General features: G+C 42.2%; 1 protein-coding gene across 3 annotated transcripts; it reads right to left on the bottom strand.

The window, feature by feature from the left end:
• Positions 1-10,370: 10,370 nt before the first annotated feature.
• Positions 10,371-25,333, bottom strand: LOC118095077 (butyrophilin subfamily 3 member A2-like). 3 transcript variants are annotated; one of them, XM_035136006.2, is made up of 13 exons: positions 25,182-25,329; positions 23,009-23,099; positions 21,574-21,930; positions 20,593-20,877; positions 18,198-18,296; positions 17,637-17,663; positions 15,285-15,311; positions 14,673-14,699; positions 13,773-13,799; positions 13,012-13,038; positions 12,347-12,367; positions 12,144-12,170; positions 10,371-11,366 (listed from the first exon to the last, which is right to left on the bottom strand). In XM_035136006.2, the coding sequence occupies exons 2-13, from the start codon at positions 23,073-23,075 to the stop codon at positions 10,771-10,773; spliced, it is 1,587 nt and encodes a 528-aa protein (XP_034991897.1). In that variant the 5' UTR covers positions 23,076-23,099; positions 25,182-25,329; the 3' UTR covers positions 10,371-10,770. The 3 variants fall into 3 exon arrangements, with proteins under 3 accessions (XP_034991897.1, XP_034991898.1, XP_034991896.1); XM_035136005.2 differs by having other exon boundaries at positions 10,372-11,366; positions 25,174-25,333; XM_035136007.2 differs by lacking the exon at positions 25,182-25,329 and having other exon boundaries at positions 23,009-25,162.
• Between the last annotated feature and the right edge of the window lie 948 nt (positions 25,334-26,281).

Below are 26,281 nucleotides of genomic sequence, written 5' to 3'. Positions count from 1 at the left end.
CTGACTCTCCATGACCCCATGAACCAGAGCATGCCTTGGAAATTTCTTCTCAAAGCTTCTCTTTTTAAATGTCCATGGATTTTTCATGGCAAAAATACTGGAGTGGTTTGCCAGTTCCTTCTCCAGGTGGGTCACATTTAGTCTAAACTCTCCACTATGACCTGTTCGTCTTGGGTGGCGCTGCACGGCATAGCTCAGCGTTTCTCAACCACTGTTCCACGGCACACTAGTGTGCCGCGAGACGCTGGCTGGTGTGCCGCGACGTGCGGCGACGAGAAGGGCGATTTGCATTGTCACGTGCCTGGCGGCTGCCAATAACCAACGCTGACCCACCGGAAAGCAATATTTCTCCTCCTCTTTCCCAAAGCTCAGTGCAAACGAGCCTGGCGGCTGCCAATGCACAACTCTGACCCGCCGGAAAGCAATATTTGGCAAGTGTTTCTTACAGTCATAATTATAATATAGGGCGGCACAGAGTTAACTTTTTTAACTTTTTTAATGGTGGTGTGCCTCGTGATTTTTTTCACGGAACAAGTGTGCCGTGGCCCAAAAAAGGTTGAGAAACACTGGCATAGCTCATAGCTTCCTGGAGTTATTCAAGCCCCTTAGCCACGACAAGGCAGTGATCCATGAAGGGAAAGTGAGCACTAAAATGTCCGGGTCTTGTTGGCTGTTAGAAAACATACTGTAATATACTGTATATTCCGGCGTATAAGACAACTGGGCGTATAAGACAACTGGGCGTATAAGACGACCCCCAACTTTTCCAGTTAAAATATAGAGTTTGGGATATACTCACCGTATAAGAAATACGACCCGGCATATAAGATGACCCCTGACTTTTGAGAAGATTTTCCTGGGTTAAAAAGTAGTAAAGTAGTAGTAGTAAACCTCTGCAATGTACACATACCTCACACCAGCACTGAGAATTGCACATTCATCCATTGGGGGAAAAACCTACTTCCTGGATGCTTTCTCAGACATAACTTCTATGTATTTTTCTGGGGGAAAAGAGAAACAAGAGAGAAATGCATTAAAATGCAGGATTTTATGCAGGCAGGATAGATATGGATAGTGGCTAACGTTGTGTGTAGACTGCCTCCCCAACCAGCAGGGGGTAGTGTACTAAATGGAGAGGAAGTGGGGGTGTGAATACAGCCCTCCCCTTTGGTATCTGTTTCAGTTCCTCCCACTAAAGAGTTGTAGGTAACGCAAGTTCTTCAAATCTGTTCCACATATCCCCTCTTCCATTTCTTCTCTCTCTTCTACAGGCAAATGATATACTCTATAAAACTGCTTAAGCAATTCAGAAAAAGGTAATTTGAGACCAGGACATAATCTAACCTCAGTTTTAATCCGATTTGATTTCAGGTTAGAATATCCAAGCATACACTTAATGTTCCTGCTGACAACAATGGGGGTTATGTTAGGTCATTAATTTTGACTCTATTGTGTCCTTACATTTTGTGAACGGTGAAAAAGCTCAAGCGGACGATCATGTGAAGAAATCCCACTTTCTGACTATGATAGTGCACTTTGAATTATCCATAAAAGCAGCTATGCTGTCCCACCTTTTGACAATAGAATATTAATTTTTAAAAAGAAAAATACAAAGAAGAAGGTACCTTTTCCTGGATTTAGAAGAAATTGTGATCATGATCATGATAAAAACGCTCTGCCCTTGACTACCAGAAACCAAACTGCGGTTGGTATTTGTTTTGCTTTTCTTCTTGAAAGGGTGAGAGCAGGTTCAGTGCTGCTTAACCTTGACCAGAAAAAACAACAACAGATAAAGTTACAGATTAATTTAGGGGAAGGGCTGAAGCTCAGTGGCAGAGAATTTCTCTTCCAGGCAGTTAGCACATGCTGATTTTATGCAAATATGTGCCCTCTTTTGCGTCTTTTCTGGTGATGTGTAAGTAGCTACCCTACCAAGAAACATTTCCTCGGCTTCAGTTGAGCAACCACCTCCCAGCAATAATACATAATGTTTGCATTAGCAGAATACTTGCCAATATGATAAATGGTGTATTGTAGAGGTAGGGTTTGCCTACTGCTAAGACCACTGAAAACTGTGGTTCACTATGAAATTCCTGCTAGTAAAGACACAGGTGGGGGTACCTCCTGACAATGCTGTTTGCAAGTGCAATGTTTTAAGTGGAGAAAGAAAATGACAACTGCTGCAGAGAGCCTCTGCAAAAGAAGCAAACGAACAAAAAACATGCAGTCCAGGCAGGGCAGATCCCTAATTTGGAGGGTTCAAGACCTTCCTTATTCATGGGAGCATGTTTGCAGGCATCGCTGGTGGTAGAAAAGATTGGAAGGAAGCCTTGCTCCGAGCACCTTCTGTATGTAAACATGCCCTGTGTCCTGTGGCCCCCCTGCCCTGATGTTCACCTCAGCATGCATGCCAATAATAAGAGCACCACCAATGACACCAGAAAAGTGTAGACTGGCCAAGAGTGCCTTTAACCCAATACGACCACATCTAATTACCCCATCACTCCATCCAGTTTACGTCTTCCATAAATACAACTCAAAAAACAGCTCTCTGCAGATCCTCTAGAAATAAGCCACAGCCTGCCTAGGACAGGTTGGATGCCATCATCCTGAAAAATGCTGGGGGAAATCAACGTGGATCCTCCCCTGAGGAATGTTCCCCAAACAAAGTCCTTAAAGAGGCAATTCATCTTCCTGTGGGCCCTATTGACCTTGATTGGTAGGTGTGCCTCTCACCACACACAAGGCTCCAAGGACTCAGAGCAAATCAAGGAAAGAAGGTAGGGATCCAGCAAAGATCCTTCGTAACTTGCTAGGATGTTTATTCCTGTCCATTGGATGAAATAATTCTCACCCAAATGAATGTGTAAGATGTGGGGGAAGAACCCAGGCTCCTCAAGGTGAGAAAATGTGGGCAGCAGCTCTCCTCAAAGCATGCTTCTCCTAGTTACACACTGGAAAGTAATACGGGTGGGAAGAAGTAACTGCATACCAACAGCCGATAATGCAGTCCTCCATTGCACACAGAACAAGAGGGATTGCTCTCATAGTGTAACTCTGGCAGCCTCTGGCAACTGGCCCAAATCTGTCTAAAGAAAGGAGAGAGTTACCAGAGTGCACCTAACATTTAACTTGTAAACACTGGAACGCCTTCTCTTGATGTCCTTGATACGATCTGTAGGGATGCCCATCAAGCCACAGCCATGGTTCCAATAGGGAATGAATGCATTCCAAATAGTCACATCGTCTGGTGATGTAGGGCCTGGGGCAACACTGCCTCAAACTGAAGCTGCATCAGTGCTGAGGAATCCTGATTAACCAACAGATAAACGTGGCCTATTGGCCAAATAAGCCATGAGGGCCATGATGGGCCATATGTACAAATGGGCAACTATCAAGCGTGAGCTTGGAGCCAAAGCCTTGCTGGTCCATCATGAAGCACTTCAAGACTATGTGCCTCCATGCACCTGTAACAGGAACGTCCCTAAACAGCAAGACCTGCAGGAGGAGTCTGACTGGGATGGAAGGAGCAGCTTTCCCAGCCAGATTTTAATCGGAAGCATACCTGTCTGTCAGGTAGTTTCTCATTTCAGGCTGCCTGTCACTGTGCTTTTTACTATGTTTTTATCATTGATGTTCTGTAATGTATTTTTAATGTTTTAATGTTGTACACCACCTCGGGATCTTTAGATAAAGGGCAGTATATTAATCGAATAAATAATTAATAGTAATTATAAAGGTAAAGGGACCCCTGACCATTAGGTCCAGTCGTGACTGACTCTGGGGTTGCACGCTCATCTCGCATTATTGGCCGAGGGAGCCGGCGTACAGCTTCCAGGTCATGTGGCCAGCATGACTAAGCCACTTCTGGCGAACCAGAGCAGCACATGGAAATGCCGTTTACCTTCCCGCTGTAGCGGTTCCTATTTATCTACTTGCATTTTGACGTGCTTTCGAACTGCTAGGTTGGCAGGAGCTGGGACCGAGCAACAGGAGCTCACAGGGATTCGAGCCCTAGGCTCAGTGGTTTAACCCACAGCGCCACCTGGGTCCCTAATAGTAATAATAACAATACCTAAATCTCACTAGTTACATTGATTAAGAGAAAGTATGAAAGCTGTGTTGGCAAAATCCTCAGAAGGGGAACAGTAAAAAATAATAATACTTCAGAATGTGCCTGGCGTGCTATGGTCCATGAGGTCACGAAGAGTCAGACACGACTAAACGACTAAACAACAACAACAACTTCAGAATGTATTTTAGGCTGATTGTAGAACTGACCACATTGCGACAGCATAACATTTATTTTGGGACATTTGCTCATTTTTTCTCTTCCTTTGAGGTTTTTGTTAACGTACTGTTTAACCTGTTACCTTAATGATTTTTTAAATAGCTTGCGCAAACACATACCGGTACTATCCAGACTCATCTCTGCCTGTAATTTGGTCACTATGTCTGCAGAGAAGGGTATCTGCTCTTACTCTCTGGTGCAGCTTGTGGGCTTCCAACATGTATATTGTGGTTGGACACAGTGAGAACAGAAAGCTAGGCTAGAAAGGCCTTTGGTTTGATCCAGCAATGCTCTTCTTATGCATCTGAACATGACCTAAAGGCTATATAACAGTTCTTGAAAGAGGAACTCTTAACAGCTACATAAATTGAACGGGATTATGATGAAATTGAAAGAAAACTCCATGTGGCATTGGATGGAAGAGTCTCAACTTCTTCAGTGGTGCTTTCTCAGGTGGACTTGGCAGAATTTCCAAAGATTCTTTTAAAAACATAGTTTTACAAGATAAATCCAAGCTGTGTTTTAATGCCTAATATTTTCTCCCTCACCTCAGCATACACACAGACTTGTAATAGGTGGTCCAAGCAGGTTGGAAGTCTGGGTGTTCTAAATAAGGCCACAACTGCCTTCTCTTCCAGGGAGAAAAATATGGTTCTGCCATCGTTATGCCCCCTTTCCATTATATGCTTGAGAAAACAACGTTTTCACCAGGGCCGTCTTATGCATGCCTGGCGCCCTGGCGCAACGGATACCTCTGGCGCCGCCCCGTTTCCTGGTGCGGTGGTCAGCCGGTCGGGTGCAGTGCGGCTGCCGCCTGGAGGGCCAGCACTCTGCGCCATCCAGCCTGGCTGTCCCCTCTTGCAACTCCCCTGCACGCGGCGGAGGCGGCCCCAGGCCTGCGCGCCTCTGGAGAGCGGCCTGAACAGCTGAGAGGCGCGCCTAGGGCTGCATCCGGTGCGCCTGGAGCGGCCTCCGCAGTGCCTCTCAGCGGGCGCAGTGGCGCCCCTGGTGGCCTGGCGCCCTGGTGCCCCGCGCCACCGGACCCCGGCCTAGAGACGGCCCTGGTTTTCACCTGGGATCTAAGAGTTAGAAGATCTGGTGCTAGTCAAGTTTCACTGAGAAGGGACATTCAACCAGGGATGCCAGCAGGATTTGCTGGGCTGAGTATGCACTGCCACACAAGCATGGGTGTAGCCAGGATGGGTGTAGCATGGGGTGTGGGCACTGGAGTGCACTGCCCCCGGCAGCGTGATCCCGGCAGGCAGTACGCCCCGCAGGCAGTACGTCCCGCCCCCAGGATGCGTGCCAGCCCCCCCCCCCCTGCCTGCTCTCGTCTTCAACACAGCCTCAGGCTAACAGGAACAGCAAAGGTGCTTCTGGCACAACTGGACGCCTTCATCTGCCCCAGCTGCAACAAAACACGTGTCTCCCATGTCAGTCTCAACAGCCACAGCAGGCGCTGTAACTTTCCAGCGGGTTGACCTCACCTCTGAAGGCACACCCTTCGATTGTCTTCTGGGACAGATGGTTATAAAATACCTTTAAATGTAAGGTGATTGAATTCCTCTCCCAATTTTATGATGGGAGAAGGAAATTTAGGAAGAAGGAAATGAGTGTACTTTATCCCAGTTTAACTTAATGCCGTACCAGCTTCTTTTGTATATGATTTAGAAAGTCCTTGTCTAAGAAACACACACACACACACACACACTTGAAAAAATGCTAGTGCAGGGACCCAAAAAACTCCATGAAAAATTTTGATCACTGTTTCTCAGACAAGGACTTTCTAAATTATTTCAGGCAGGAGAATATTCCAAGGACTAAGGTATTTATATATGGATCTATTAACCTCCATCTTAAAAACACATAGCATAAATAACCACGAGCAAATGTGTTCGATTGTTGTGATTCCATATATATATATATATATATATATATATATATATATATATATATATATATAAACTTCAAATAGCTACCTCAGATTAAGGTTGAGGTCTCTCCCTCTCTGTGTGCAAAAATATTTGCAAGATTTGAGGGTTCCACACTGGAAGTAAAAGTAGTCCATTTTTTAAAAATTTTAAAAAGCCTTTATTCTTTGCGGTCTTTGCAGTCCCATTTAAGAGTTATGTGACTGTGCAGGTCAACATTTTTAAATGTTCTGTAGCTAGATATCAAAACATATTTAGACAACCAAAAGAAGAAAGTGCTTAGTACACAGATGTAGTGGGGGGGGGGACTTCAATAATTTTATATATCTTTTTTTATTATTTACAAGAAATCTACAGTTCAACCCACAACAATAATGCATGAATTGTTATTTATTTATTTATTTATTTATTTATTTATTTATTTATTTATTTATTTATATACATGTCAGAGACATGGCCAGCAGAGAGGACTCTGCAGAGGGGGAGGAAGAGGCAGAGGAAAACAGGAACTTGATTCATTCACACCACAAAAGTGAGATAAGCCCTTCTTGCTCTGGATTACTGCCTGTAAATTTTCGCAGCAGCACAGAGATGAAGGAGCAGGAGGCAGGTGGTAGTAGGGGTGTGACGTTTTTACGCTGTTTGGTATAGCCTTATCAACCCAACCCATCAAGGGTTAACTCAAACTCCGTGTCGACTGACTGGACATTCCATGAGGGGAGGGGAATGGTTGAATGTTTAAGGAGAAGGGTCAGCCGTTTTGTCAGTTGAGAGGGTGCTGAGGAGCGGGAGTGTGAGGGTGGTTGAAAAGAAGGTCTAGGAGAGTATGTTTAGGCTAGGTAGTCGATAGGTTATCTAGTACACGAGTAACAAAGTTATGACTGTTGAAACTAAGCTTGTGCAAAGGAAACCTTAAAGCAACCATTACGTTCTTGAGCAATACAATTTCCAGTGTTAAAGTGCCAATTAGAAAATCTTCTGTGTTATTTTCCCAGCCAAGGTACATGAAAACTCATTCAGGAATTCATCCATTAAAAAGACAACACTTCCTTTGAGAGGGGAACGGTTAGTTTGTATCTTTGGGGTGCACCAAGAGGGCGAGCCAGGCAGACAGACAGACCCAGGGTGTCATAAAGTTACCTCAGAGGAGAGGCAAGCTTTTACAGAAAGGGATTTCTAGAGGCAGAACTCCCTATACTGTGGACACAAGGCATAGCCTCAGATATAGCCCTGAACTTTAAAAGGTACCTGGCCACGTTTGCGCTGGAAGAGGACTCTCTTTTGTATAAAAGGAGAAGAAAAAGAATAAAACCCTCGAATGCATGAGGGAATACAGGATAGGCTAAAAGGAACAATAGGGGGAGGATCGGTTTACCCCAGATCATCCCTGTTAGTTCTTGCATTAAGTGAGAGGTAGAATAAATAAGACGGAAGTAAGGGTCTTTCGTTGCATAGCTGTCAAGTTTTCCCTTTCTTGTGAGAAAGCCTATTCAGCATAAGGGAATTTCCCTTAAAGAAAGGGAGAACTTGACAGCTATGAGTAGGGGCTTTAATTCAACTCCAGAGGAGGGGGAATTGGCTGCACCCGAGTCTCCAAGAAGTAGGAGGTGAAGCAAACGATTAGAAGAAAGGAAGACCAGCAGGAAGTGGGGGTGAGCTTGGTGTATATCTGGCCTTGGAAGGGACCGGAAGCCAGCTGAGTCAACTGACTCCGACAGTGAGGTATGAGTTGTGGGAAGCTTGGATTGCTCAAAGCCTGTTCTTGATAAATAGACCTCAACTGGTCAAACTGCCAACGTGTCGTGTCTTGTGTGGGAGAAGTGCTAAACCTGACATTGCATTTTCATTTTACAATTGTTATTGCATAGATTTTACATTGTGTGTTAAAGGGCATTTCAGGAAGGAGAGCTCCTAAACGGCAAAGTCAAGGGTCAATAACATTTTGGATGTTCATTGTTGTTTCTCTTTAATAGTAAAATGGAATACCTTTTAGCTATGCCTGGGAAAGAAGAGCCATTGCAAAGATAGAAAGAGGTGCCCAATTTTTCTGGGGGCTGATGGGCCATTGACAGCTGGTTGGTGTGCTGGATTCAGGCTATGGGCTGCAGGTTCCAACCCGTGGTTTAATAATTCTGTGCATCAACTCTCATGTGGATTTTAAAACTTTTATTGATGCCTTTGCAAGCCTGCAGCCTACAGCCTGAAGCAGAAGTTCCAGACACTTAAGTGCTTTTACTTGGTCTCTTCATTAGCTGTTCCCTGTTATTCAACTCTGGCTTCATGACAATAATATAGCATTTGGGGAAGAAGATGCAGCCCAGCAGCCCAACACTGGAACCTAAGATGGAGAAGATCTCCACAGCCACCATGCATTTCCCTTTGGTGCTCAAGTAAGAGGGAACAAAGGACAGCCAAACACTGCAAAACACCAACATGCTGAAAGTGATAAATTTGGCCTCATTGAAGTTGTCAGGCAGTTTCCTGGCTAGGAAAGCCACTACCAAACTGACAATGGCCAGGAAACCCAGGTACCCAAGCACACAATAAAACAGAATAGGTGCCCCTTCATTACATTCAAGTACAATTTCTTCACTCATAGAGTGCATATCAACATCCGGGAATGGTGGAGAGGTTGCCAGCCACACCGTACAGATGACTGCTTGGATAAGGGAGCAAGAAAGAACAACGGAGTATATTGCACTTCCCCTCCTCTGCATTGTTACCGACATCTATCTAAATTATAATCAGATACTTAGAATTAAATACAAAAAGTTACAATCAGTGGCAACTGATAACATTTTGAGTTGCCAGGCCTGCAATTTTTAACCTTCTTGTTTTCATCACAGTAGGGCTTCTACAGTACTTATTTAGTGTGCACAGTCCCATTGAAATAAATAAATAAACAAATAAACAAATAAATATTTTTGCACATATATGGACAGAGGAAGACAGTCCGTTTAAGTGGGCCCAAGTATGAATTTCAGATGAATGATTCTATATATAAAGCTTACCACAAGACTTCTTTTTGAATTTGTGTATCCCATGTCAACATGCTAAGCACACCAAGGTTTTACAATGTTTGTGGAACACTTGCTTCCAGTTGCATGCAGTGCTCCTCCCTACCAAAATCAATTTGACTTTTCAATTTCCAAAACACTTTCTCCCCTCTAGATTAAAATAACAAAAGTATTCCAACCTATAGATGGCACACTGGTTGAAAACCAATGGATTATGACATTAGTGCAGCTAGCATGAGTTTAACATAAAGTATACTTCTCATGAACTATCTGTAATGCTGGTACAAGCTCCTATCTAAGACATGATCTGGAAGGTATAGCAAATACCTGACCCTTAACAGTTACAGTAAAGATCAGCACACAAATCCTTGTATTTACCAGAAAGTTTAATTGTCACCATCCTATAAGCAGGAACCGGAATTCACACAGACAATGAAATCCTGTTTCAAAAGTGAATTTTTGAACCACACACTTTTCCTCACCACAAGCCAAGGAATGGGTGAGAGACACTGTTGCCTTGAAGGGGAGAACTTAACTTTTTCCAAAGGCATAGATCTCAGATCCCTCAGTTTGTGTTCTGCTTGCTTCTTGATCAGATGTACCCCTCACTTTTCCTTTCTTTTTCGTGGGAGTCTGTGGCACACAACTGCACTCATTGACTACTTAGGGACTCTCTTTGCTCTTTAGGATAAAGGTGTCTGTACTACATCAATCTACATTGTCGCTTTTCATTTCCATGTAATAAACCAATATTTCCCTACTTCCTAGTGTGACAGGTTTTTGTTTTTTTGTTTAACTGAGAATGCTATTCACATATTGACTCCACACAAAAGGTCCTAATCCTCTTGGACCTGTGCACTGGGTTGATGTGTGTGGTGTACAAGCATGTATATCTCACAACACTCTTTTTACCTCCTGCTCAGTTCTAAAGACATCATCCCCTCCTCTTCTTCAGGCTGCTGCATACCCCTGCTTTAATCTTTGACCCTTTTCCCATGTCCCCCATTCCCTCATTTTTTGCAACCCCTTTTGTCCCCCCATTTTCACATTCACTCTCTTTCCCCTTTCACATTCTTCCTTCCTTTTCTCCACTCTTCCTTAAACACAGATCGTCCCATTACAATCTTGACTCTGCTGCCTGCTTTGCACATGAACTCTAGGACATAAAAGCTTTCACTTGAACCAGTGTGTGCATGGGAGGGGGTGAGGACCCTACTATTAGCATTAAATTCCCAACAAACTCTTTTTTTTAGTATTTTTTATTTTAAATTTATTTACAAATATGAGAAAGGCTCATACACAAAAATGAAGGAAAATATACTGTACAGTATGGTGGCTGAGTTGATGCCATAAATGTATATCCGTAGCAATGTTTAAAAAGAAATGAAAGAAAAAGAAATGGCAAAAGCAAAGCAAAATATCCATCAGTTCAATCGTGCTAGTATGTCCATTACTGTTTCCATTATTCTACCCTCCTTGTGAAACCTGGACATTTCATGCCAACAGTTCTTCCCCGAGAACTCTTCTTTTATCAGGGTTTCTTGAAAAAGTTTGAAAAGCTTTTCTTTAATGACTTGGGACCACTGTTTTCTGAAGCATTGCTTTTCTCTGATGGCTTTGGGTCACTGTTTTCTGAAGCACTGCCATAATCTAAAAATGGGTACAATTTGTCAGTGAATTTAATGGGGATAGAATCCAGAAGGAATATGGGATTACTGGTGTTATAAAATGAGATTTCCCCTTTTTCTTGATCCAGTAACAAACCAATCACTGAATAAGACTGATGTGGCTTCTTTTCAATCATTTTCTCACATGGACCGGAAAAGAATTTTCCTTGGCTGCTTCTCAGAGCCCAGCGGCCTTCCTTAAAGGACTTAACAGCCTTTTTCTCTCTGAATTTGTCCCTTTCAGCCTGAGTCAGCACCCCCAGCTCCCAGTCCAACCTCTCTCCCACATCCACCTCCCAGTAGTGTTTCCCAGCAGCATAACCTTCTTTCCCCACAAAAATTCGAGTTCCCAGAACAGTTGCTCCTTCCCCTGGGGTGAGAGTTTGAAGGCTGGTTCTTTCTTTATCCCCACTGATGCTGATATCTGGATGTTTATAATATGAATCCAAAGTGACAGCAACTATAAGGAAGCAATCACAGAGCAAAAGGAAACAATTTTTAGTTCTGGAGCAGTAGATGCCTCAATCTGCTGTAGCAAACACATTTTATCTCATAGCTGACCAATTATTCTTACTGCTCAACTTGGATATAGAAACTTAATTGGTTTGTCTATATAGAAATGCCAACACACTTGTGTAGAAACTCAGTACAATGAGAAGACATGGCTGTAGAGGAGTCGTGATCACCCCTTCCCCTGTTTCAGAATGTTTTTGTTTTGTTTTTACATTGTGGATCTGTTTTCTGCCCTGGGCTCTTTTGGGATAAATAAATAATACACCTGAGAAAGAGCTCAAGTGCGGACTTTTCTATACAGACAGCCACATGCAAAGTACAGTCCTAAAGGAATCAGTTAGCTCAGTTTCTCCCTGGTCTGTATGCATGTCAGCTATGCAAATACATACAACTAGAGCAAGGATAGGGCAGTTTTAGACCTCCCGATGTTGAATTCTGGTTGCGTTAAAATTAATTCAAACTATGAAAGCACAAATTGAATCAATCCATTGCTACTGTGATCACTGGTGGAGGAAGGGGGGTGCGGGGGGTGCGGTCCCCCCCCCCGAGTGTCATCCCTGAATCACAGCATGTGCACCTCTCTGGGTGTTGGGGCATCTAGCTTCACCTCTGTCTGTGATGTTTTCATATGAAAAAGGACCACAAGTGAAAAGTCACTGAGTGATGACATTTGAGTCATCTATGCACATCCATGCATTAAGCCTAATCATGACAGTTTCCTTACCTGCGCATTCCTGAGCTTTTCTAGCCTCTACAAACAGAAGAGAAAATTGATCAGTCATAGAGAACAGGCAAACATCTATGAAATAAGTGAACAGCCCAGAATTTTTCAGAATTGAATAAAGTGATTTAAACCCAATTAAAATACTAGAAAACAATACTTCAGTACAGAACAATCATTGCCTCATCAAAAGTAATCTGCCTTACCCAGCTCATTGGTGAGATGACCTGAATTGAAAGAATATTCCAATTAGTGATATCATTGTCAAAATATATGGGGTTGCATCATGACAAACTTAGTCCACATCCTCAACTTATATTTATAACATTATTATACTATGACTACCTCTAAAGCATCTTGAGAACTGCAGTTTGTTAAGAATGCTGAGAGCTGTTAGGAGACACCTAATCGCCTTATAGAGCTACAATTCCCACAGTGCTTTAACCATCAATCTCTGGAAAGTGCAACTCTGTGAGAGGAATAGTGGTTTCCTCACAACTCCCAGCACCCTTAACAAATAACAGTTCCAATATGCTTTGGGGAAGCCATTCCTGATAAAATGGTATAATATTGCTTTCAATGTATGCTGCAGGTGTGACCTTGGTCACACTTAGGTCCTATTGAAATTAAAGTAAGAAATTAGTCACAGGGACCTATTTGTCCCATTGATGTAAAGGTGGACCAAGTGCAACTAACTTAGTCTGGATCCAACCTAAGAAAAATATATTGCAGGGTAAACTCATAATACTATTATATAATTGCAAAATACAGTACTTTCTCATACCAAAATGGATGTCACTGTCCTACTCCTTCCCTGTTAATTCAATTCCCAATCCCTGCCTCCAAATCCATACATCAAGTTTTGCCTTACCAAAACGGTGTTCTAGTTCAGAAACACCTATAAAAGAATGACTTGAATTAGTACAATGAAGAGTTAAGAAAATAGAAGAAGCGAATGACTAAGATGTGAGGTCAAGCTACACAACTGAAAATCCATATAGGTCATACGTTGCTTTCAGTAGATGATAGATGCAAAACCCACAGTGCTGCTCCCCGTGACCCTCCGTGACCCCTTGTTCCTTGCCACCGCCAGGCATCCACCCCCTGCTGCTCCCCACTGCTGGGTGTTCATCCCCTTCTTCCCCACTGCAGCCATGTCTCTCCTATGTATATACTGAAAACTGCTATTATCACATGCAAACTTTTATGATAATGGGTTATTTCACTGCCCCAAGAACAATAAATGATTCATCAGCACAACATCCAGCAAAGTTATTTATTTAGCAGTCATTAGGTGGGCCTGTTCCCCATGCTCTTTATTCTACTAGGAACATGGATTTGTTTATTTCATTTTCTATTTTTTAAATAATTTTTATTAAATATTTTCTTGGGTTATAAAAATAGGTGCCTTGTCTCTATTTTCATAGAGTCATTTTGAAATGTACATCTGACCCTTGCTCCCAAATGCCTGTCTGGAGATCTGGAAGAAAACAAATCCCAAGGGTTCTCTCAGTGCCTGCTGTGTATCAAGGAGCTGGTAAGAATGGTTCACATAAGTGCAGGAAAAAAACTTGCAGTTTATCAAAGACTACAGGCACTTTGTGGCTAGTTATTCATTAAAAGGATACTCACTTGCTTGTCCTGTGCGTTTCTCAGTTTCTACAACAATAAATGAAAGAGTAAATCTTAGCACACATGTACACAGCTTTTCATTCAGTTCCTGGGATACTTGGTGCAATTTGAGCAGAACACTAGCCTGAGGCAGCCCATCTTCCATTCATCGTAATTTCATAGCCTCTGTCCTCCTGCAATTGTGCAGGTTACAGTACTTTCCTATGGATACCTGTATGATGTGTGCTATTTTAATAATAAAATCGTTGCTCTTAAAACCAGCGACAGGGAAGCAAATTCCTTTTAATTTAGTTTGTGCCCCACAGAAAAAAAATCCTAAACCTATTTGTCCATAATTTGGAAGATTTCTTTTCCCAGAAGTACTTCTCTCTTATATGCTGCTTTCATATATGACTGTAAAACAACAAGGGTATTTAAGTGAGTTGTGACCATATATAGACAGTGGCAGGGTTTGCCCAACAATGTTTTACCACTTGAATTTCTGGTACTGTACATTATAAGGCACACGTTAAAACAGAAGAATACATATACTATTCTCCCTCTTTTTATCCCCCCAACATATAAACGTGGTTACATATCTTCTTCTTCTTGGATTTCTCTTCTCTAGCTAATGGGTCAAGTTCAACTTTTCCTTTTTTGATATATCTGGAAGACCCTTAGCAGCCCAACTCCAAGTTGTCAGCATTATGGGATGCCTCCAGTTTGAAATGCCTCTTGCAGTTGACAATTTGAACATGGTTCCAGGAGTAAAACTTCATAGCAATATGAAATGCCTAGACAGGAGATGAATTGATGAACCTATACTGCAGAAAGTTGGGCTTTTGAAATCTTGCAAGTATAGAAGAAATCCTGCCTATATATAAAAGGGAACTTGAGAAAAGGGAAATAATCTCATCTTACCTATTGCTTCGGTTAGATTATTTCGGTCTGAAAACAGTGATATCAAAATGTTCCACAGTTAGTCATACACACTCTATACATACATGTAAGTATTAATCACGGATTTACTTCCACCAATATAGCCAAAGGGGTATCTTATGCGGGGAGAGTCCCTTCTACTACTCTGCCTGTTAGCTATGATTGCCAACACAACTACTATTAATAATACAAGTTATGGCATATAAAACATTAGCTTGTCATTTTGAGGATATGGCAGGATTATTCCTTCTCTGCTCAACCCAACCCAACCCAACCTCTGCTTTGATTAATTTTAGTCACCAGGGCTACTGTATGACCATCCACTCATATAGCTATCTCAGCATATTAAGTTATGCCAGGTAATAAGTGCATTTATATATTCCCCGGAGTGGAAAACCCAGCCAGATGGGCGGGTATAAATAATAAATAAAACTAATTTAAAAAATCTGTGGTTTACTCATTTATTGTGGTTAAAAAAAGTGTTACTCCTAGTCACCCTGAAAACAATACTGATAGGGGGAGGCATATGCTAAAACTATAAACAATTATGGAACAGTACTATAGAAGATGTGCATCTCTCTTAGAGGCATTTACCAGCTTGTGTTTCGTTCTTCTTCTTTTCTGCAGAAAACAAGATGCATTGCAACATTATTCATTCATTTACTAAACATTATATGCTGCACTGTATCTATTTAGAAAGATCCGTAGACCACAATCATAAAGCTTTTAAAGTGATGTACACACTGAAAGTATTAGTAAAACTCAGCTAAACTCAGTTAAAACCCACAAGACTGATTAAAAAGTATACAGAAGATAAATATCAATGAAACAGAGCATAGAAAACTAAATATATATTTGGGGAGACTTGCTGAAATAAAGAAGTTTGTGGCACCTGCAAAAGTGCAAGTTCTGCCGACTGAAACATTCAACTTGACATGTAAAGTGGTTCCAAATCGTTAATGGCTGTACATACTAATAGTAATACCTTCAACTTAGCTTAGTAACAAAGTTGCAGCCGGTGCAGCCAGTATTGCAGCATTCTGCACTGACTGCAGGTTCCAGATCAACCACAGAAGTCCTGCATAGATTGAATTACAAGGCTCTTGGCATTTCCAATGATTGAACTATTGTGGTCAGGCTATCACAGTTCAGGAATGATTCTAGCTGTGGCACCAGCCCAAGGTGATAAAAGGCACTCCTAGCCACCAAGGTCATCAGGGATTCCAATGCCAATATTTAAAGTTTTCTGTTTCAGAAACAGAAAACAAGAATTTAATGCTTCTCCCCAAAACAACCAGCAATTAATTATAGCCATTGTGGATTTCCCCACTTCTTGGTTGTATCTAACAATTAGTAATCAAAGTAGACGCACTATAATCAATGATCTTATTTCAATTGATCCTACTGATCTCAGCAGGAAGACGATGTCTGAGCATGACTTCATCTACCAGACCCTCCAAGTGTTCCTGTTTTCCAAGGACGTCCCTGATTTAGAGAAGCCATCCCAGTTTCTGATTTGATTCCAGAATGTCCCACTTTTCCTTAGGATGTCCCTATTTTCAATGGAGAAATGTTAGAGGGTATGGAGTTAAAGCTATGGTTTTCCCAGTAGTGATGTATGGAAGTGAGAGCTGGACCATAAAGAAGGCTGATCGCCGAAGAATTGATGCTTTTGAATTATGGTGCTGGAGGAGACTCTTGAGAGTCCCATAGACTGCAAGAAGATCAAACCTATCCATTCTTAAGGAAATCAGCCCTGAGTGCTCACTGGAATGACAGATCGTGAAGCTGAGGCTCCAATACTTTGGCCACCTCATAAGAAGAGAAGACTCCCTGGAAAAGACCCTGATGCTGGGAAAGATTGAGGGCACTAGGAGAAGGGGACGACAGAGGACGAGATGGTTGGACAATGGACAGTGTTCTCGAAGCTACGAACATGAGTTTGACCAAACTGCGGGAGGCAGTGGAAGACAGGATTGCCTGGCATGCTATGGTCCATGGGGTCACGAAGAGTTGGACACGACTAAACAACAACAATGGAGTTATTTGACTCCCAAGTTATCTGAAGGCAATCCCGTATAGCAGGGGTGGCCAGCTCCCAAGAGACTGCGATCTACTCACAGAGTTTAAAAAGTGGCAGTGATCTACCCCCTTTTTTGGGGTTCAGGTTAAAGTTGTTGAAGTTTTTTTAGGAATGAGGAAGGCCCATTTTGGGGGGGTTCGGGTCAAAGTTGAGTTTTTTCAGGGAGGAGGTAAAATGTTGAGCTTTTTTTTTAGGGGAGCCACAGTTGTTCAGCTTCTTTGGGGGAAGCCAGTGATCTACCAGTGATCTACCACAGACATCCAGTAATCTACCGGTAGATCATGGTCTACCTGTTGGACATGCCTGCCGTATAGGGAAGTTTTTTTATTTAAAAAAAGTGTTTAGTGTTTTATTGTGTTTATGTATGTTGGGAGCTGGCCAGAGTGGCTGGGGAAACCCAGTAAGATGTGTGGGGTATAAATAGTAAAATTATCATTATGGAATGGGACATCATTGGAGAAATGTTGGAGGGTATGATCTACATTTAATTATCAATCACTTAGAGACATCTCCAATACTTAAAATGTAATTTGACTGCCCTTCATCACAAGATCTGATAGCAAAAGTGTGAATATAACTAATTCACAGAATATATGATTACAATTTTAAATCAACAAATAAACATTTAAAAAGGCAAATGAAACCCCAGAAAAGTTGAATAACAGAACTTTCCATGGTTAGCCATAGTTGAATAAGGCTTGATCCTCTGTAGAGGTGGAATTTGCTTTCATTCAAGAAAAAGAAAATAGTCATGCCAGGGAATTTGATTATGATCCTTTATACCTCTCCCGATAACATTGCAGTGAACTCTCTGTCCTTTACATAAATGATATGTATAAAATATGCCATTGTCAATTACTTACCACATTGAGATAACTTCTGATAACTCTCTGAAACAAAGTATAGCAAATTATTAAAATCGGACTGTTTATAACCATATTAGGATTGGGTGGGTGGGAGAATCACAAATGAATGCCACTGATTATTCTTGCCAAAGACTCTTGAGATTGAACCTGAGGGATACCAGCATGTGTCACTGTCAGACGGTAGGAAGATTCTTGATTAGTGAAGCCTGGTATGAGTCCCTGAGTCTGGCCTTTGCCAGGCCAACAGCCCCTTCAGCGGGTGTGCCTTAGTCTGTGGGTCATGCCCCTTAAAAAGGACAAGCAAATTCTGCTTTATTTACATGACCTGCCAATAGCAATGAATAAATCCACGAATTTTGGTTTCTCTCCATTTCTCATTTTAAATCTTAAGTTTAGTTTGCAATATTCTGCATTTTTTCTTCATGAAAATTCACCAACATTTTAGTTCTACACACCACTCATTTTTATAAACATAGGTACAAAAACCTGAAGGTTTCTGTAACAGTTCACATCTACAGTTAAATGAGATTATGAAAATGACAGATTTAAAATACTTACGTCTCACTTTGTACCCAGCACCAACAAGAAGGCAGATGAAAATCAACAGAATGATTAGGAAGGGTGCTAGCCAAGGGGATGTGGTAGGATAAAGGGCATCTGAAACACACATTAAAATCTCAGTTACAGCAAAACTAACCCAACCAGTTTCAAGTTGCAAAACTAACCCAAATAGAGTCTGATTTTGCCACTCACCTTCATTGCCCCAAACTCTCCTGAACTTCCCATTTTGGGAGGGATTGGCAGAACTGAGCGAAGTTGTGCCAATGGGGTGGGGGTGGGGTTTCAACTGTGACCTGTCTGCCTCTCCGCTGAATAGTGTACACTGCAAATGTCTGGCATAATGGGGACCTGCCTAAGCTGGACGGCTTTCAAGCAAAATTTTTACGATCTTTGCTTCAGGTGCCCAATTGTGTCCAAAATTCCATACTCCTGCTAGAAATGGGTGAATGCCCAATTTCAACAAAAGCATGGTGGGCTGCACTAACACATTGGCTCAAGGTTGCAGTATTTGGACTTGGGGTGGGATTATATAAACACTTGACCAATGAGGAATATGTCAGCAATTGGCAGAAAACCATGGCTAGAAAAGTCACTGCTATTGGCCTGTCACCCACCCAACTCTTATTACCTGGGCTATGAAGGTGCCCTAAAGACCTTAAAGCAAAGACTTTGGGATAATACACACAGTGACCTGCGACATCGATCACATGCAGTCTGCAGTCTGTTGGCAGTAGGAGTACAATATGGGCATGTTTTTAAGTTAACAGCTTACATTAAAAACCTGACTGTACCAGACTACCGAAGGTTATTCACAAAAGCCAGATTAAACGTTTTCCCCTCTGCAGTGCTGGAGGGTAGGATGAGAGGAGTCCCCTACCAGGAAATACTGTGCTCGTGTGCCCAAGACACAGACTCTACAAAACATATTATGCTGCACTGTGTGAAGTTCAAGCAAGCTAGGGCTGAATTGATTTCACCCTTGCTAGCTCTGATCCCAGGAAAATCGGAGGAGTATTATATCAAGTTCCTATTGGAAGACCGGTCAAATGATAGAACATTAGCAGCGGCGAAGTTCCTATTGGTGGTTGCAAGAATCAATGATCCCAACTCTAGGTTTGAACAAAATGTTATTGAAACCTGAAGGCAGGATGTCCTTATTGGGTATCGCTTTGTAATGAATTGATGGGTCTATGGACCGTAATAAAGATTGCTGTTGTATATGGGATAGAAGCCAGAAGACACTTTAGCCATTACCCCAGATGATAACTGATGAAATGCTGCTGAGCAGAACTACAGTTGTAGAGAATCTGGATAATCCATTCAAATAAAGAGCCTGGTGTACTTCAGAGGCAACAAAATTGAATAAATTTCCCAAACCTCTCTCTTCTTATAGGTTTGGGCTGGGTGTTCATCAGTATGCGGATGACACCCAACTCTATCTCTCTTTTAAATCAGAACCAGTGAAGGTGGTGAAGGTCCTGTGTGAGTGCCTGGAGGCGGTTGGAGGATGGATGGCAGCTAACAGATTGAGGTTGAATCCAGACAAGACAGAAGTACTGTTTTGGGGGGACAGAGGCGGGCGGGTGTGGGGGACTCCCTGGTCCTGAATGGGGTCATTGTGCCCCTGAAGGACCAGGTGCGCAGCCTGGGAGTCATTTTGGACTCACAGCTGTCCATGCAGCCACAGGTTAATTCTGTGTCCAGGGCGGCTGTCTATCAGCTCCATCTGGTACGCAGGCTGAGACCCTACCTGCCCGCAGACTGTCTCACCAGAGTGGTGCATGCTCTAGTTATCTCCCACTTGGACTACTGCAATGCGCTCTACGTGGGACTACCTTTGAAGGTGACCCGGAAACTGCAATTAATCCAGAATGTGGCAGCTAGACTGGTGACTGGGAGTGGCCGCTGAGACCACATAACACAGGTCTTGAAAGACCTGCATTGGCTTCCAGTACGTTTCTGAGCACAATTCAAAGTGTTGGTGCTGACCTTTAAGGCCCTAAACGGCCTCGGTCCTATATACCTGAAGGAGTGTCTCCACCCCCATCGTTTAACACTGAGATCCAGCGCCAAGGGCCTTTTGGTGGTTCCCTCACTGCGAGAAGCAAAGCTACAGGGAACCAGGCAGAGGGCCTTTTCGGTAGTGGCGCCCGCCCTGTGGAACGCCCTCCCATCGGAGGTCAAAGAGATAAACAACTACCTGACATTTAGAAAACACCTAAAGGCAGCCCTGTTTAGGGAAGTTTTTAATCTGTGATATTTTAATGTATTTTGGTATTGTTGGAAGCCGCCCAGAGTGGTGGGGGAAAATAAAATAATTCTTATAGTACTTGTACTGAAAAAACACTGAAAGCATTGAACTTCTTGGCTCTTTTGCTTCACCCCTACTCACCAGAGATCAGGATTCTCGATTCACTCTCCATCCCTAGCAATTCGTTGATGATTTTGCAAGAGACTTCATGGTCAATTCCTGATTCTGTCGTAATGGAACTGGAAACAATGAAGTTCCCAGCCTTGGTCTCTGTGATTGTAGTGTCTGACTGTTTACTTCGGACTTTCCCTTCACTGTCTAGCCAGAGAGCCTTGGGCTTTGGGTACCAACCGTTGGAGCTGCAGGTGAGGCCAATCCCCCAGTCTTTATAACCCACCAAGGCAATGGTGGGCTCTGTTCCTTTTGCTGCACAAGAAGAACACCACATATTAATTTTCCATTGTTCCAAATATCATAGAACCTGTCTAGAGTTTCTGCACTCTGACCAAACACCAGGAATGATACTTTATTACAGTCAGCTCTTACAGTACACATTTTGTGCCAAGCTACCATTCAAAATTTCATATATATTCTTGTATTGGTCCTATAATGATTGGTCCTATGAGTAGAACTCATGGCTGAGAAGAGAGGGAGAAGTCTGGATGACTGAGTCACTGACCTGGGTTCTACAGTTTTAAGGTAGACAACTTGTATTTCTGAAAATGAATGCTGAATATGGCCCAGGGGTTAGTGTAGGTGGTGGAGGCAGCAAGGCTTGGCTGCTGCTGCTATTCTTCATGTGTTCCTCTTGCTTCTGCAGCCATACATCTTGTGCCAAGTGTGCATGCACATTCTTAACCCCATCCTCCTCTAGAACCCAGCCCAGTTCCTTTTGTTCCTCTGCTTTCTCTCCCACCACAGAGCCTTGGAGAAGGAGGTTAATTGGCAGACACACACAGAGACACACCAACCGTGTCCCGTCCCCTCCAAAAGGTGCTCTTGCCTACCTGGAGATTCAAGTCCTCTTCTTCACCCTGGAGGGGGGCAGGCAAACCTAGAGATTCCAGGTCAGCCCCAGAGGTTTGACAACCCTAATAATAAGAATAATAAGAATAGACTCACCTGCCAACACCAACTCAACCACCACCTCATTATACCAGTCTCCAAGGAAGATCATACAGGTGTAATTTCCTTGGTCAGACAGACGGCTTTTCTTCAGAATCAGAGACATGTTCCCTTTATTAAGATCAGTAAGGGAAAGCTCAGCTCGACCTCGGTATCTGTTATCCTGTGTTTCTGGCTTGTTTCGACCGTAGTAAGATTTCACGTCAATTTTTTCTGAGGATTTATCCAAGATCCACTGGACCTGGATGTTGGTGCTTTCTGGTATGCTTGACGTTGTTAGTTGACATGGCAGGATCACTTCTTTTCCAAGGAAACCAACTATACGGTTTTGGGGTGGAATGATTTCATATTGACCTTTGGGGAATTAAAAAAACCAAAAGTTCACCTTAAACAGACCACTACTGGCGGTGATTCCTCTGTGGAATTCTTTTTTGGGGGGCTGGAAGAATATGGCACCCATCACCAACAGCTAGGACCATGGTAGCTCCTGCTGCTAAGCATATCCAATCCCTTGCCCCTAATTGTGCAACTCCTCTAAATATGAAATGCCCTCTATCTTCACATCCTAAAAACAGGATGATGAAATAAAAGATCCAGCATGGTTTTCTCAAAAAACAAGTCTTGCCAAGTCTCATTTTCTTTTTTTGATAGAGTTACAAGCTTGGTGGATCAGGGGAATGCCATGGATGTAGTGTACCTTGATTTTAGCCAAGCCTTCAACAATGATAAACTTGTGAGTAAGCTGATAAAACGTGGGTTGGATGAGGTAAGTGTTAGGTGGATTTGTAGCGTGTTGATGAACCGAACCCAAAGAGTGTTTTCTATTAATTCCTCATCATTCTGTAAAAAAGTGACAAAGAGGATGCCATAGGGTTCAGTCCTGGGTCTGTTGTTGTTTAATATCTTTAGAAATGACTTGGATGAAGGAATTGAGAGGATGCTTGTCCAATTTGCAGATGACACCAAACTGGGTGGGGTAGATAATGCCACTGAAGACAATTGAGATCCAAGTTGACCTAAGGTTACCAGATTTTTTTCAATGAATCCAGGGACATTTTTCAACTTCCTACTAAACAGAAGGATTTTGTCAGGGGACTGATTTGCAAATCCAGGGACTGTCTCCAGAAAACGGGGACATCTGGTAACCTTAAGTTGACCATAATGGATTGAAAAACTAGGCCTGAACATGAGTCAACATTGTCATGCAGTAACAAAAAAAGCTATTCTAGGCTGCATCAACTGAGGTATAATGTTCTGAAAAGCAATAATCCCACTCTATTCTGAAAAATACGGGTATACTTTCAGACAGTAAGAGTTGCTAAACAGTGGAACGGATTCCCTCAGAAAGTGGTGGATTGTCCTTCATTAAATAAGTATTACCTCAGAGGTGAACTGCTCACTGCAATAAACTTTACAAAAGTATCGTGCCTACCTGCAATTAGCACATGGGAGATCTGAAGAAAGATAAAGATGCAAACAGTCGTTGATGAGGAACACATGGCTCAAAGATCTGAAGAATAGGACTATACAATTGTTGAAAGGAAGAAATAAAATATAAAATTGCAAGATTCACTGGTCACCATTTATTAATTACTGTCAACAGTTCTGTCTACTTTATTTAAATAAATATAGGCATTTTTGTACATTAATCTTCATGTAATGTACTTTGGCTTTGTTAAAACTTAATTTATGCTATATATACAAGGAATGGTGTATATTATGCAAATCTGCATCCTCTTTCACAAGTGGGTCAGAGGGCCGTATTCAATACAGTGTTTTGTTTTGTTCTTCCCGGTAGCCAAGCTACTTTTGAAGTTTATTTTTCTATTATGATGTATTTTTGATATTCTGATTATCTTGTTTTGAACTTATTTTACCAATATAGTCATTGCGTTTATTATACAGCACTTTTAAGTCAATGCACTTTAGGTCATTTACAATTTTAAAATGCTGTAGTAGAACAAAAATGTAGTGGCAGAGACCTCTCAGGTTGACTGACAACTGATGGCATTTGCTCCTGGCCTCGGCTTCCTTGCCATCCCTCAGGGCAGATGGGACTTTAATTGTCCCAGAGAAGGTGAATGAGGGGCTGTCCCAGTAGTTTTCTCAGGCCACTGTTAATTCCTATCAGGAGCTGATGCACCAATGAGCTCTAGCCTGGGCATCCCAGTTTCTGATTTTCCTTAAGGAGGACAGTAGCCCTAGGACATGGGGGAGGGGCTGCCTCAATGATTCTTTCAAGTCAATTGGGTAGTTTTGTCAGAAATCAATGATACGGACTCTCTGGCCTGGGCTCACTTGCTCTTATGGGTTAATATGGTTAATGATTTTCTGGTCATGCATTTCATGTGTATCACTTCGAGCACAAAGTATGTGGGGAAATGGTACACAAATAAAGTGGCAACGATACTGGCAAGCCTTTCCCCCCACTTTCCTCTAGAGTTGGAAGGAAGTTGAAAAGGAGATTGCTACTTATAGTATTCATTCGCTCCAGTGTCCCCTTTTGTCTTTTCTTCTACTCTTTCTCCACAAATAGGTATATTTGTAATTTATTATTTTTTTAAATAAAACAAAGGGAATTATAGCTGTGCATTTTACCACACCAGCAGAATGTATGTGTCAACTAAAGCTGTATTCTATAGGCACACTTATCTGAAAATGAGGCATGTATAGGATTTTACTTTTGTTTATATATAATACATTTTATGTTCTTACCCTATTTCAGTTTGGAGCTGATAAAAGCAATGTATTACATATCTTGAACGCCCTGCTCCAATATTGTTGAGCCACAATACAGAATTCAAAAAGTTGCAGGTAAATTGTGTTGTGCAGCACCATGTATGCATGCCACACAGTTACTGCTCTGTCGGTCCCACAACACTCAGTGATCCACTTTCCTCATGTAAATGTTGATACAGAGCTTTGTGCAACACAACATATTGAGGTATAAGAAATATTCCCATAATGGGAAACTTCATCCTCTAAAGTGAAAAACAGGTTTTGTGGAAAGGGTCTAGAAGTGGCTGGTTCTGCATCTGTACTGAAATGAATGACTATATGGGAGATCCATATTTAGCTAAAGAGCTTCAAAAGCAGGAAAAGCCCTTCAAGTTGAGAGATGGTCAATGACATCCCCTACTCAGAAGACCAGGAACTTGGTGGAAAAAAGTCTGAGACGTCCCATGGCAGAACTAAGGGATAAATATCACTTGCCAGTTAAAATGGGAGTGGCAAAGAAGCAGCCATTTCAGGTCCATTACAAATGAAAGAAGCATTGACGAGTATTCAGGCTTATGTGGCTAGGAAGGATCTTTGCAGAAATGAGCAAGTCGCTTTCATTCATCTTTCTCTCAAACACACACATTTCTATTTGTAAACTTACATTTTGCGTGGAAGTTCCTGAAATTTACTATCACAAATATATTTGCAAATGTGGCTTGAAAGTTTCTACACGAGGGTAAACTAATCCTATATATATCCTGAATGGAAGCAAGGGGAAAGCCTTTCTCCTTTCACCTGACCACCAATTCATCATTAAGCAAACACATTCCAATAACTAAAAGAATGAAATGTAATTCTGGAAATATTTTTTCCTACCTTCTTACCAAACAGTGAGATTTGTTCGTCAGTTCCTGTACCTTGCTCCCGCTTCTGGCAGACCTTTGTTACGGGAGTTATTTACTTTCATTTTCCTGCTCTGCATTGAGATACTGTAAGTAACTGCCAGCAATTTGCTCTACAGTTAATGGCTGTGACATTCAGCACCTACCTCTGAAGGAAAAAGGAGTGCCCTGTGCAAACACTATGCTTGTCCCATGGAAACACTATGCTCCACAGATACTTGTCGAGCTAATGCAGTGACTACAGGGCTTCATTTGAAAGGACAGTCCTATATGAATGTCCCTGTACCCCAAGTCTGGTTAGAAGATAACCTTAAGAAGGGAGAACAGAGACCTTGAAGTACTGCAGCAACAATTAGCATCAGGACAACAGCCCAACAGTCACACAAGTCTCCTAGTCACAGACTTCCTTTCTATGATGAGCTGTGTTGAATTTCTATTTAAAATATAGCAATTATTTCTAAATTTGCATCTACATGTAATGTATAAATCAGAACATGCAAATTGATGCCCGCTTTTCCTGATTTGTTTATGCTACTAGCATTAAAGGAGGAGATTCAGCAGCATATGCAAGCACACAGCTCATTCATTCTAAATCACGATAGACCAGACAATCTGAATTTATGCAGTGAATGTGCAGCTTAGCCCTGTTTATTGCCTTCCTTGCTACAAATCTACTTCTACTCAGCTATAGCTTCTTTCTTCTCAATAATTTGATGTGATTGCCATCTACATGGAAGAGTGTGCTTTCAATGGTAAGGTCAAACTGTTGGAAAGTTACAGCGCCTGCTGTGGCTGTGGAAACTGATACCAGGGACACATGTTTTCCTGCGGTTGTGCTGCTGTAGAGGCTCCATGACATTTATTCTCTCTGTGCTCCTCCTAGCAGTTATTCCTCATCTGGTCACTGCTGCGGATGCACAACCTGACTGTCTGTCTCCAGGCACTGCGGTCATCTGCAAGGGATTCCCATGTGACCGGGTTAATGTTGGCAGCCTTCATGTCACATCTACAGACATTTGATGTACACAACTACATTTACTCTTAGATCCTGAGATTGAGAAATGGCATCTGTCAAGAGCACA

This window comes from Zootoca vivipara, chromosome 13 (genome assembly GCF_963506605.1).
Source record: "Zootoca vivipara chromosome 13, rZooViv1.1, whole genome shotgun sequence".
Lineage (NCBI taxonomy): Eukaryota > Metazoa > Chordata > Lepidosauria > Squamata > Lacertidae > Zootoca > Zootoca vivipara.
The sequence above is the reverse complement of the archived record's forward strand: the minus strand, read 5'-3'. Positions and strand labels throughout refer to the sequence as shown.

What these genes read in the sequence shown, in the direction of transcription:
- LOC118095077 (XM_035136005.2), bottom strand. Translation starts at nt 23,075, where the DNA reads ATGTGTTCCTCATCAACGACTGTTTGCATCTTTATCTTTCTTCAGATC. An exon ending in ATCGAGAATCCTGATCTCTG is followed by an intron (nt 18,297 to 20,592) that starts GTGAGTAGGGGT and finishes TGTGTGTTTCAG; the next exon opens with ATGCCCTTTATCCTACCACA. An exon ending in TAATCTAACCGAAGCAATAG is followed by an intron (nt 13,800 to 14,672) that starts GTAAGATGAGAT and finishes TTATTGTTGTAG; the next exon opens with AAACTGAGAAACGCACAGGA.